Source organism: Vespa velutina, chromosome 16 (genome assembly GCF_912470025.1).
Source record: "Vespa velutina chromosome 16, iVesVel2.1, whole genome shotgun sequence".
Classification (NCBI taxonomy): domain Eukaryota; kingdom Metazoa; phylum Arthropoda; class Insecta; order Hymenoptera; family Vespidae; genus Vespa; species Vespa velutina.
The window spans coordinates 305,995-320,000 of record NC_062203.1 but is presented as its reverse complement, the minus strand read 5'-3'; the positions used below and the strand labels follow the sequence as shown (position 1 = coordinate 320,000).

The 14,006-nt window shown below is 39.3% G+C and overlaps 1 protein-coding gene across 3 annotated transcripts in view; it reads left to right on the top strand.

Moving 5' to 3' along the window:
• The window catches only part of LOC124954798 (Krueppel-like factor 6), a 252,099-nt gene that overhangs the window by 9,645 nt on the left and 228,448 nt on the right, over nt 1–14,006 (top strand). For 2 of the 3 annotated variants that reach the window (XM_047508254.1, XM_047508257.1), the window contains one exon: nt 5,534–6,115. In XM_047508254.1, the coding sequence (XP_047364210.1) occupies nt 6,104–6,115 (12 nt within the window). In that variant the 5' untranslated portion in view covers nt 5,534–6,103. Of the gene's footprint in view, nt 1–5,347; nt 5,391–5,533; nt 6,116–14,006 lie in introns of those variants that run through there. The other variant, XM_047508256.1, reaches the window with a different exon arrangement.

Genomic DNA, 14,006 nt, shown 5'->3' with positions numbered 1-14,006 from the left:
ACACACTCTCGTTAGATAGTTTGAGTAGAAGGGATAAGAGTGATTTATCGGTGATTCGAGAGCGCTCGCCAGAGTCGGAAAGTCGCGGTCTCATCCACGTAATCGATGAATAGCGCGAAATTCGAGTGAGCTATATCGACGCATAATTGGCACCTTGGAGAACTCAAGCCTTTCGAGCGTCGACTTTCTAACGTGCCGATCGAACGATGGTTATTTATGGGGCGCAATTAAATTAATTAATCGAGGCGAAGCGTGATAAGCGGACGAAATGGCCGTTAAGCTTGCGCAATCCTTTCGGTGAGGTTAATTGCGAAAATGGCATCTCGATGTAATATGGGTAAAGGTATAGACGATATAGTCGGCCGGCCTATCGTTTGCCACGCTTTTCTGATGGATCCATCGGCGAGAGTAAAGCGACTAATGGCATCGCTTTCGAACTAGGAATCGATCGATCGAATTAGAGGATTTGCGATGGCTTATAGATAGGAGAGAAAAGAGAAGAGAAGAGAAGAGAAGAGAAGAGAAGAGAAGAGAAGAGAAGAGAAGAGAAGAGAAGAGAAGAGGAGAAAAGAGAAGAGGAGAGGAGAAAAAAGGAGAGGAGAGGAAAGGAGGGGAAAATAAATGACGAAGAAAGGAGAGGCAGTGATCGATGGTACAACGCACCGTTCCGAAGCGTGCCCAGTTACCTTCTCACTTCATTATTCATTCGGCAGCTTCCAATTTGGAACGATTTTGATTTAGCAATCGTCGTCCATCGCAAGCGAGATGCTTTCGCGAGTTCTTGTTAACGATTGAGAACCTACGGGCTTCTTGATATACAAGATAATTCGCTACGGTGAGGATCGTTTTCTTGATCTATACCGATCGAGCGAGCAAGCCTTCCGTTCGAAATAGAAATTACAGGTGTGTACGCTCGTAACGTCGGGTATATTACTCGTTAGAGTTAGTTTATTAACGTTATTGGTATCAATGTTTCGACACCGACAGAATCGTTTCCTTTCAATGCTAGATGATGAACGATTATTACGCGCGGTTAATCACGGTTGATTCTTTTAACTGAAACTTTCCGTCGTTATTATTAGCGACATGTAGGTATAACAATTCTTCTATGTGCAACACGTTTGATCGTAAAATTATTTCTTATCTGAGTCGAGAAATCAAAGTTTTTTCCTAGTACATGTATACATATACATATACACATGTATATATATATATATATATATATATATATATACACATGCACGCACACGCTCATATACACAATAATTTATCGTTCCTCCATCAAGCTCTTATCCCTTTCAGTTCATCTCTTTAATATAAAAAAACAGAAATGAAATGGAAAAAGTTATTCCTTTTTCGCGTTTGATCCACCTCCACATTTCCTCCTCCTCCTCCTCCTCTTCCATCTCCTCAGAGAAATTGCGTTCGATCGGCATTCGTGGCACCCTGCAGAGCATTTCACACTCGCCGCCACTGGCGGTCGACCAGTGCACTCCTGACGCGTCCACCTTGCTCCGCAATTATCCAGAGCAGTTCTAAGGTAGCTCTGCGTGAGCAAGTGAGCTAGCTAGACAGTTAGGTAGCTAGCTAGCTAGCTAGCGAGCGAGTGAGCGCGTATCACCGATTTCTGTATCGCCTTCGCACTAAAACAGGTAGGTAGAGAGCCTAGAGAGCAGGTCACTTTCGCTGCTCGTACGAGAGCAGCGTTCCAGTGGTCGCGCACGCGTGCTCCTCCATTCATAAAGAGCTATGGAAGAGCGTATACACTCAGCTGTGGTGGCCATCCTACGCGCGAGCATGCAACCACGTGGACCCCGACTAGTCTCTCGTGTAATATTCTCTTAACTACCTCCCTCCCTAGATCGTTCATTCTCTCTTTTTCTCTTTTTTTGTGTTTCATTTTCTCTTTTTCTTTTCTTTTCTTTTTCTTTCTTCTTTCTTTTTTATTTTTTATTGTTTTTTTTTCTTTTTTTTTCTTTTTACTTCATTTTCATCGCGCACAATTAATAAAACTTTTCCATCCTCGTTCTATGTATATTGTCCAGGACTTGATTATTGTCTATATATAACTTGACGATTTTTTCTTTTCTTTTCCCTTCTCTCATTCTCGAGATATTCGTATAGATATATCTATTAATCTTGATGCATAAGACCTTACAGTACACATCGCATTGGTATACAAGTCACGCTTCCTTTATCACGTCCATCGTGTTCAAGAAGATAGAAAATAGATCGATTAAGATGGAAGAAAATTTTCACCGGAAGGAAAAGTGATTGCCTACAATAGCGATCTATATACTAACTTACTTACTTACTTACTTACTTAGGTCACTTAGTTTACTTATCGAGTAACGTATAGATCTATCTCGTTAAATCAGCTCGCTCGTTGTTCGTTAAACCACGAAGCTTTCGTAACCTTTCAATTAAGAGTCCAGAGTGCCGAGGAGTCGGATATAACCAACGATCTTAAAGTGGAAAGCCGTTTCGCGTAATAGTCAACACCATGGCAGATCGCTAGCCACGTTTTGCTCGTCCTCCCTTACGATCCCTGATGATTTAGGATAGAGATCGATAAGTAGATTCCGACTTGGACGCCTCCAAGTCAGTTTTATCGGTCACCGAGGTATCACTCTTGACGATGAAACGAGCTGACGACGTACGATCGATCGATCGATCGATCGATCGATCGATCTATCTATCTATCTATCTATCTATCTATCTATCTATCTATCTATCGATCGATCGGTCGGTCGTTCGCTCGCTCGCTTGGTCGTTCGATCGATCGGTCAATTGATCTAGATGGATAGATAGATAGTTCGATAATAGACCTTGAATTCTCCTCTGTTAGACTTCGTTTCGCTAGGTGGAATCATGTGTTCCTCTTTCTTGAACTCGACGAAAGCCCTCGTATTACTAACCACGTTCGTTAATGTCCATAAAACTCTTTAATTCAATCGCGAACAGGTCAACGAACGAAACTGGTAGAGTTTCTGGATTACCAATTGCGATTCGTGGAATTTCAAAAAGGGATAACGACGGCGTCTCGATCATTGACACATTTGATCTCGACGGCTCGATTAAATCACGTTTCAATCTATACGAAATTACTTTTTCATTAAATATTTATTTATCATTTATCGATGCTTATCGACTCACGATTATATTTCGAAATTCGAACGAGGTATATTTTTTAAATCGTTGAATAATACTTGTAGCTCTGCGTGTCTATGTTCAAAAAAAAAGAAAGAAAGAAAGAAAAAAAAAAATAAACAAAAGAAAAAAAAGGAAAAAAGAAATGTGCCGCAACTTTAAAGAATTCGGTTCGTCGTCAATACCACGATGTATTCTCTACGTGCGACTCAATTAACGCGTTCCATCGGTCCATCGACGGACAGTCTCGGCGTCGATCGTGAAGAACGAGCGTACGTGCTTCACGGATGTCGGAGGACGATCGTACCATACAAACTTCTCGTTCTCGTGAGATTCGATATACAAGCTTGAAACTTCGTATAGATCAGCTACTCTTAAGAATGTTGCTATTTCTAAGTAGGAGATATGTTAATCGAACGAGATTCGTGACACTTTGTAGAATTTCTAATGCTTTCCATTCGACTTTCCTTTTCTTTCTAGTATTATATTTCTCTCTCTCTCTCTCTCTCTCTCTCTCTCTCTCCCTCTCTCTTTCTTTCTTTTTCTTCCTCTTTCTTCCCTCTCTTGAGCAATACACTTGACAAGATGAGCAAAACTGTTACCTTTTATTTGTCGAAGAAATTTGAATGATTAAAGTTTTTCTTCTTTCTCTCTCTCTCTCTCTCTCTCTCTCTCTCTCCCGTAGTTCATCGACATTGTAACAACGTACTCGAGACACGAGGTCGATTCTAATCGTAGTACTTTTTCCGTTCAACCGGAATAGTAAAACTTTTATTATAGCTGAACTCGTGGTAATACTCGGCCTATACTTACTATACCTAGCGGAGAATTTGCGTTCGCGTAAGAGACCAAGAAAAAAAAAGTTTACTCGTCCGAATGTACCGGGGTGTTCCTTGAATTCTTCATACGGATTAAGCTTCAGCATATGGACGATTTAAAGGGTGCATAGCCGTCGTGCACGTGGAAATAAATGTTTTATTTCTCATCGCGGTTCGTCGTACGAATGAACATGTATATAGGTAGATACGTTGAGAATACATAACTATAATACACATGTGTACATATGTATAACTGTCGGACGTTACCGTATCGTAAAAGACAGAGAGAGAGAGAGAGAGAGAGAGAGAGAGAGAGAGGAAAAGAAATAGACGGAAAGATACTCGCGTTGAGTTTTGGCGTTAGCTCGCATACTTTTCAACCTATATGGCACGTAGAATCGTAATGTAGGTGGACTCGTTTAGTATACAATTATCCACATTTTTCTTAACGCTTACGCTCAGCGTAACAGACAACGTGCTTTTGATACGAAAGTAACCGGCTCGATATCTCTATATACGTATGTATATCTATCTACGTATGCCGATACTTTGCGTAGAACCGTTCAGTTGTATTACGTATTGCAAGGGTTGCCGTTACGAGAAACGTGCTGTGAAAGTGCACTTTCAAAGTACGATGGCCATTTTTATTCGCACTCCACACACACACGTATACACGCATATACACAGAAAGTCTAAGTTGCCACGCGGAGGTGGATGAAATAACATCTCGTCTAGTCTCTTAGATCGTTCGTTGAAGCGATTTATACATATATACATATTTGCTTCTCTCTTAGATTTTCTTACCTATTGAATCTAGTATTCTCAACGATTTCCTTTCGATCATAGAGATGAAAACCCGACGAGCGTCCTCCGCTTTCAACGAGAGACATAGAGAAGGAAGATGCCTAAGAGGAAGCGCTAGCAAGCATAGATTTACCGAATCTAATTCTTGACTCGCTTACGTCTATCGATACGTTTGTATCGGTATTGCCGCTATTCTATCTTCTCTTTCTATCGTGAACGGACAACCGAGTCTCGAAGCCACGCTCGACTCTATTTCCTTGGCTATTAGCGCTAATCGATTACAGCGTGACGGATCGAATGATTTAAATAAAGACCGGGTGCGTCATGGGCCCGGCCCGGTACACTCGACCGCGCCCCACTTTAGATAGAATGAGAAAGAGAGACAACATTATCTATGTTTCGTCTCATTATTTTGTCCGATCAGTCCGTCACGTGTTTTCTCTTTTCCTTTCTTTTTTTTTCATTTTTTGTTTCTCTCTCTCTCTCTCTCTCTCTCTCTCTCTCTCTCTTTGTTATGCCTCCTTCTTCTCTTCTTCTTCAATTTCTTTCCTGTTTCCCCTTTGTGATCTTCATAGAAACGATCATCTTATGTATTATGGAATCGATGAGCTCTAACAGGTAAACATTTTTACATGGCGTAATAGTAAATAAATGTATATATATATTTTTATGATATATACATATATCATAAAAATATCATCGCTAGTATCTTAACCGTACACACCTATATATCATTTTTTTTTGTATTTTTTTCATTTCAGATGACCGAAGGACCAATATTCGAGCCAACATGCCAGTCGGATGCCAGTGAAGAAGTGTCCTCTACCTGTAACTAATTAATATGTTACTTAGCTAGTTGAATTAGTAAGTGATATGTTTCATCTATATCTTCGCGGTGACTGTGGATGACACTGACGTGATAGGAATTTCTATCAACTGAAACGGCGCGAGTGAATTTCGTTTTTATTTTTCAATCCTCGTGTTTTCGGAGGGTGGAAAAAGGTAGAAACAAAAAGTTAATAAGAAAGAAATAAAAGAGATAATTACCATTCGATTTGCTCGCACCTCCGTCCTTTCTTCTTTTTTTTTCCTCTCTTCACGCGTAAAGAAAGACAAACGGAGTGTTAATTTATCTTAGAATTCATTCAGCGAGAAGTATTCTTTCGCTTGCGGTTTATTCTCTCGTGATCTATCGATCTTTCGGGAGTGAAGTGAAACGGACGTTCTTCAAAAGAGGAAAACGATCGGAAGTAGTAGAAAGGGAGCGAGTAGTAAACGGGCGAGTGCAGTGACTGACTTACATCGGGAACGCCAACCTGCAATCAAGGTTCATGGTTTTCATGGTGAGTCATCTTGATTCTATAAGCTGTCATTTTGTTTCTAAGCAACGATCTAATCTTCTTCTTCTTCTATTTCTTCTACTTCTTCTTAGCTCGTATCGCTTTGAATTTTTATTTATTTTAAATTTAATTTTTGCTTATCCGATAATGAATAAAATAACGTTCGAAATTCCATTTTATCTCATGGAAATTATTAACTCGTAATTATATGTATACATATAGGTATATATATATATATATATATATATATATACATATAGGTAGATTTAATGTAGGTACATAAAAGAAATCGAGAATAGCACTCACAGGAGGTATCGAATCATTAATGCGATTCCTCGCTTTGGGAATAAACAAGCGCTTGATCTTGGAACATTTGAATCGAGCGTGCTTATCGAAGTGCACTTATGTTTACGCACGGGCAAACGTGCGATTTGCATAATTTCGGTGCCGCCTGCTTCCCATGGCCACACGAGTTTATCTTTATATTCGTGCGTATCGCGTGACATCGAGTCTCGTATACGAGTTTCTGTAAACGAATCGAGTCGTCAAATATCGCTGCTTTTCAAGACTACCGGATAAGAAGTAGATATTTATTGGATAATTTATTTCCCTTCAAATTATCCTTGATACATTACTGAGAGACTAATTATCGGTTATAATTGATTTCTTTAATTGGGAAAAGCATTAAGCTTTTTTGCTTTCTTTTCTTTTTCTTTTCCTTTTTATACCTACGTATACGGAATATCTCGAGTAAGAAAAAAAAAAGGAGAAACGTACGAAAAGGCGAAAGAAAGGAAAAAGAGAGAAAGAGAGAAAGAAAGAAAGAAAGAAAGAAAGATGGAGAGAGAGAGAGAGAGAGAGAGAAGCATAAAAGAGGGGAGAGCCAGCATAAGGTTACGGGTCAGCCATGGAGAAGCATTAATAATCGTTTACAATCTTTAAGGTAGGGTGTGGCGAGTACGTTAACCCCTTCTTCTCTGCTTCTTTTTCCATCTTCTCTCTCCTCCCCTCTTCTCTCTCTCTCTCTCTCTCTCTCTCTCTCTCTCTCCTCTTGTATTCGTCGAAGGTACATCGTACCGTCTCGAAATAAGAGCAAAAAGTATATTCTTGCTTCGGACTTTAAAGGAGTTGGTCGCGTATATCACGAAAAAATAACTTCACCATAGTCATCGAAATTGTTCACGGTCGAACGTAACTGTTCGAATTTGATTGGTATCGATGGGTACCGGCTATTATGATAATAGTAAATTTTCAAATAATTCATGCATAATATAATGCATCTCTGATTTTACAGATAAATCCGTTTATGCTCAATGCTCATTCAATCGAAAGAGTCGAGTGCAAAGGGTTAATAATCAAAATTTAATAATGATAGAGAGGATAATTCAAAGAGTTGAAGAGAGTCTGCTGGTTCAACCGATCGAAGTCTACTAAACTCTCTCTCTCTCTCTCTCTCTCTCTATCTCTCTCGCCTCATCGATTTCCTTACTCCTGTTTATCTCGATAGTTTACGCGCGTAATCGCTGTACTACTACTAGTAATAGGAAGATCTCGGGCTATCGTTTGACGCGCAAAATCAATTTACGAGACGGTCGGCTCGTTTACTCATAGCGTATCCATGTTTCGGAAGTGCGATATATTGATTAAAAATAAGAAATTAACGCTAGATAAAACGAGAGGGAGAGAGAGAGAGAGAGAGAGAGAGAGAGAGAGAGAAAGGAAACCAGATAAACCGGTATTACTAAGATCAACCAAACGAATTTCTCGTACATGTGGTGGTGACTTGACCCTTCCTCGAATAAACTTCCCTTTGGTAGGAAATATTCGAGTACTTAGGTAATCCACAAATTCGATTCGATTCCATTTTATCCAATATCTAAGCGTATATAATTCGCATAGCCAAGAAGTTGGGGCTTGAAATAAAAAAGAAAACAAAACAAACAAAATAACAATAATAACAATAATAGAACAAAAAATGCACATTAGCGGATACATTATTATCGAACGTACATTATTTTTACATCATTGCATCGTATTAAAGATACGACAAAGATACGAGATAAAAGATCTTCTTTCTCTTTCTTCCTTTCTTTTTTTTTTATTTTTATTTTTATTTTTTTTCCTTGTGTGTTTTTTTTTTTTTTTTTTTTTTTTTTTTCCTTCCCGTTGAACGTCTCAACGAGTTTGAAACGGCGAATTTCGGGGGATTAAAAGATGAGGGTCTTAAAAATTCCAAATCCAGTCTTCCACGGGGATTAATACGGATGATCGAAGGACATCTATCACTGTCTCGAGATACCCAAGATCTTCCTCCTTTTTAACACTTAAAACAAAGCGAGAAACAGGTTCGAAAAGGTGCGCCAGGTAAAACAATCTACCAGAAGATATCTCTTTCATTCATTCAAGAAGGCTGTTAAGAGGTCAAAGAGCGTCCTTCGTCCGACGATACGCGTGCTGAATCAAAGAATTCGACGCGGTAAACGATAAGATACTTTCTCTCTTTCTCTCTCTCTCTCTCTCTCTACCTCTTTTTTTTTTTTTACGCTTCACTATCTTCGTCCTCGGGTTATTAACAACGGTGATAAATTGTAATGCAGAGGCACGCGGGTGCGGCCTTCTCTCGTGGCTAGCGCGACGAATCGGCGATTTGGAGGAAAAAAAGTCCCTTCGGGGAACCCGTTCTTCTTCTTTCTCTTTCTCTCTCTCTCTCTCCCTCTCTCTTACTTTCACTCTCTCTTTCTCTCTTACTCCCATCTTTTTTCTTTCTTTCGCGTGTGCTACCTTCTCCGTGAAAATCGGTCGTCGGCCCTTCGCCCTGTGTCCTCTTCATCGCTCTCTTGCACAGTCATCGTCTTACCTCTCTTTTCTCTCTCTCTCTCTCTCTCTCTCCCCCCTTTTCTCCTCTTTCTTTTTCTCTCTACCTACCTTCCTTCTTGAGCAGCCATCGACACCACCTGCGGCGACGAAATCAACGTGTTTACCGTACGGCCGAATTTAATGGAGAATCCTCTCCTCGATATCATCCTCTCGTCATTTTCTTCCTTAATCTATCGTATTTCATCCTAATTAGTTTATAATCCCATTTCTTCGATCTAATATCATTGAGATAACTGAATCGTTAATTATCTTTCATTTAAATTCGTTTAAAAAAGTATTGAACGATATATCCTATATGAAATTCGCACGTTCGTTAATGCAAATTTAATTGAAATATTTATTCCGTACTCATTCGGGCATATACAAAGGCAAGTATCGTTATCTAATGATTGTGTACATTCGTGTTATCGTTTATCGCGGCCCAGTTAAGACCTCTCTGATATCTCCTGTCGTACGTTAAATCGTTTTAGTCGACTATAAGATATGTATTGCATAAAAGCCACGCGCCGCTAATTGCTACTGGTGGTGCAGCTCGTTTCGCGACACAGGTGTAACGATCCAAAGGAATATCAGGTGATATTATTTCACACGCATTGTCTCTTAGATGTCGTTCTTCTTTCTTACTTTGTATTTGCGGTTTCTTTTTTATCTTATCTCGTTTCTCTCTCTCTCTCTCTCTCTCTTTCTCTCTCTTTCTCTTTCTTTTTCTTCTTTCCCCCATTTTATTTCATTTGGAATTTCTTCCTAACCCACAGCTGGGGGATAAGAAGCGTCTGGCTAAAATCCGATTAAATAGATTCTTACTGACTTGAAATTCGATCCAATAATAGAGTTAACAAAGTTCGGATAGAAATAACTTCCCGCTCGTTTAAGGAATAATTCATCGAAGGAAGAGGCAAATTTAATTTATGAAGAATTCGTACGTATTCCAATAGTCGTCGTCGTCGTCGCCGCCGTTATAAGGTACCTACCACGTCGGGTAGCATTCGGAAAAATCGATAAGGCAATGCGGGTAAAAGAGCGTACTAATTTCTTTTTAACGTTCTTGCAGATATCTGCAATTTTGCATTGTATCCCGCAAAGATAACGCATCGTATCTCGCGTAGTAACGATCGGTAAAATCGTGGATTTGACAATGCTCGTTAAAAATTAATTTTTCTTCACTTAGTAATGTGGTTAATGTTTCAACGAATTTGGTTCTCTCTCTCTCTCTCTGACGCGGGAAATAATTCGTGCAGGTGTCACTTCAAGTCGATTTCCTTTGGAGTCGTATCAAACAGAAGTACATAAGTACGTGTGTACGTATATATATATATATATATATATATACGTATACACACACTATACATACACGATACTCTTTCTCTTCCCTGGTCTCTCTACGCGAATCTTTTATTAGCATTAATGTAATTCGATAATAAGTTATATTTAATAACGCCAAAGACTACGTACGTTCTTCAAAATTTACATTGGAACTTTGCTACGTCGTGGCGTAACGTTTACGGTTCTGAAAGACATTTAGCCGAAGTCGCGCGCTGTTGGATACTAAGTATCGCTCGATTATATCTCGCCCGTAAAACGTCGTAGGGACATTAATTTATTTTATATTCGCACTGGGGTCGCGTATGCACGTCGAATATCATTTCTTTCTTCCTTTCCTTCTTCTTCTACTTCTCCTTCTACTTCTCCATCTACCTCTCCTTACTCTTTCCTTCCTTTCTCCTTATTCTTCGTATCTTTCTCTCTTTCTTCTTCCTGCAACGAGCCGACGTTTATAGTTCTCTACGTGCCAACCGCGAGAAATCGTTATTCGCAATAAATTTTTGTCACACTAACGGAGAGGATCCGGTTGACAAGCACAAAGATCGATTCGACTTGTTAATACGATTCGTTTTACGGCTTTCTCAAGATTTCCTTTTTCAAAAGACATTCATATCCGCCTTTAAATTCCAATTTCCATTTGATCGCCGTGATCCAACCAACGGAGTTTATTGAGGGGAAGAAAAAAAAAAAAGAAAACAGAACAAGAAAAAGAAAAAAATTATACGTATCTCTGATAATTGGCATCTTTTCGATGCGAGGTCAACAAGCATTGTATCATCTTCATCAAGAAGAAGAAAGTTCGTTCGTTCGTTCGTTCGTTCGTTCGTTCGTTCGAGCAAACGGAAGCTATGCAAAGGCTTCGATATTTTTAGAACTACTTTCGCGAGATGAGATTTGCTCTCGTTATTTCTTTTTCTTTCTTTTTTCTTTCTTTCTTCCCTTTTCAGTTTTCTCGCGGAAGTCGAAGATACAGGAAGGAGCCAAAAGTCTCGTCAATTCGTGTACTTTAAGGCCAGACTCCGTTTAAACGTGTCTTTGATCCAGGCGATGTATTTCGAGAGGACGGGTGACAGGCTACGGCCTGTATGCGTTTTATTTAAAGACCTGACACGCCTTAGTTATTGCGCAACGGCTGCGAATCTGCACGTAGCTAACGTTTTAACGTCTAAAGCAAAAGCTTTGTTTTCTCTTACTTGCATGCCTCCCCTATAACACGAAAACTAATCTTCGTCCGAAACGAGAGAGGATTGCCGCCATGATTTTCTTGCAATATAAAGAGTATGATCGATTAACGATCGTTCGCATAACAGAGGCGTGTCACGGGTATGGACAACTGCTATACGGTCGTTAATAATCGAAGGAAATGCTTTTTTCTTAACGCACGGTATCAATACACTCGTGCCTCGACCACGGTAATGGACTACAAAATTGTCAGCGTATCGGTAACAGCACTCCTGCAATGAGTAATAAGATTTTATCTTCGATAATATATAGCTCGATCTCGCTGTGTTCTCGTTACTGAATACATGAGCTGTCTCTGTCTTCTTTATCTCTCTTGTACGCTCTTTCTTTCTTTCTTCCTTCCTTCCTTCCTTCCTTTCTTTCTTCCTTTCTTTCTCTTTTATTTTTCTTTTTTTACAGAAAGACATTGCAAAAAAAGAGAAAAATAAAAAAGGAACGAGAAAAAAATAACAACAACAACAACAATGATAATAATAATAAATAAAAGAAAATTCTCTTTTCTTATTGATTATCATTGCGATATAATAACGGTTCCCTTCCTGTCCAACTCGATGCCTTTAATAATTTAACTATCGGAAGTTAATAAATCTAATCACACGTGCATTATTTATGTATATATATATATATATATCTGTGTAATAATGAGCGTTTAAAAATTAGATCGGTAATAATCTTTTGTTAAAATTTTTCTCTGATCGTATTAACGGACTCATTATCTTAACGGCTTCGTTTTCAATTACTTTTTGACGACTAGAGATGAATTGGAAGGCGTGTATATGGAGAAGGGTGATGGTGGTGTTAAGAGAAAAAAAAAATGATCTCGAATAAAACCGTGAAATCATGCACATCCTCGTATAATAAAATATAAACAAGTATAAAATGGGGGCTCGAGAGAATAGTTTCAGTTTCAATTTCATGCGGGAGTTCTACCGTCTATAATTCACCGACGTAACGACGGAATTGCAAAGTACTTTCTAAGAAACGTGTTATCGACGTATACATATACATAAGACATACGTAACGCCACGAGGTACGTCCTGTTGCGAGGAAGAAACGATATTTCAAAGGTTGACAAAGTAGCTGTGTTCTCTTTACGAATAGAAACGCAATAAATGTACAACGATGGAAATGTATTTCTTTTTTTTTCCCCCTCTTTCTTCCTATCTTTCTATCGTTTCTTTTTCTTCAAACGAAAACATTTTCTTTTTCCACGAAGGAACATTGTTGAAAGCGACAAAGAAGGCATTTCGTTTCTCCCGGGGAAGCTGAACGATCGTTTTATAATTCTTTTTCAAACGCCCACACCGCCTCCCGAACAAAACGCGGCCCTTTTAATTTACGAATCGTTAACGTCACGCAGAACGACGTAAAAGTCGTGCCTGGCCCAGGAAGGTTTTAAACTTGCTACGTAAATTCGGTCGGCGTTAAGGAGGTGCGAATTTGTTTAAATCGACTCGGCTCCGTTCAGCGAGATTCACCTCCACGATTCTTTTCTTCCCTTTTCTTTCCCCCCCTCCCTACTCCCCGTCCCCTCTTTTTTCTTTCCTTGTCACCTCGAGATAATGCGATGTTCTCCTGAAACATCTCCCTTTTTCGTCTTTGTCCTTTCACCGACCTCTTCCATCGATTTTTCAAGATCCCCCCGACCTTTCGCTTCGTACGAAAAGAAATTAAACTCGAGTCGGTTTAAAGAAAAAAAAAAAAAAGAACTATCATCAAAAATTTCCTTTCATTCTCATCAACCTTATGCGCCTGAATTTCGCGCCAGGTTTGAGAGACTCGTTTTTTATGAAACCCCACTCGAGTCGGCGAGGCTGAGTCACTCTCAGATGCTCCTACCTAGTTTTCTCGCTTCGTAAGTGCCGACATTACCAAGGTGGATATCGCTAATAAATAACAAGATGCAACATATTCACACAGCTCACTTCCTCGTAAAGCCAAACGAGCGTTAAAACATGTACCTTCGTTTCATTGTAATGAACGTGGTCCAACGAATCGCCGGATTATCCTCATCATTGCCACACTGTTTGCCATCTTCTCCTGTTTCTTCTCTCTTAGTATCTATTCATTTGTTATTCATTGTACATTCTAATAAACGGCAGAGAGAGAGAGAGAGAGAGGGAGAGGGGGGGGGTGGGAGAGAGAGAAAGGGAGATCAAAGTTGAATCGCAAGTTGAACGTTCTTGGATTATCTCATAAGAATTATACCCGAAGGGAATTTCGAAATAATCGAAGTAATAATCGATTGATCGATTCGATAATGATCCTAAATTTAAAAGAAACCGATCGACCGTCTCGAATTACTCGCCATACGTTCGAAGGATTCCAATTAAGTAAAGTTAAAAAAAGAAAAAAAAAGAAGAATCGAAGGGAATCGTTGAAAGATAAAATCGAGGACAGATCGGATTCATTTATCGATCGAGAAAAGAGAGAAAAAAAAGAAAAAAAAGAA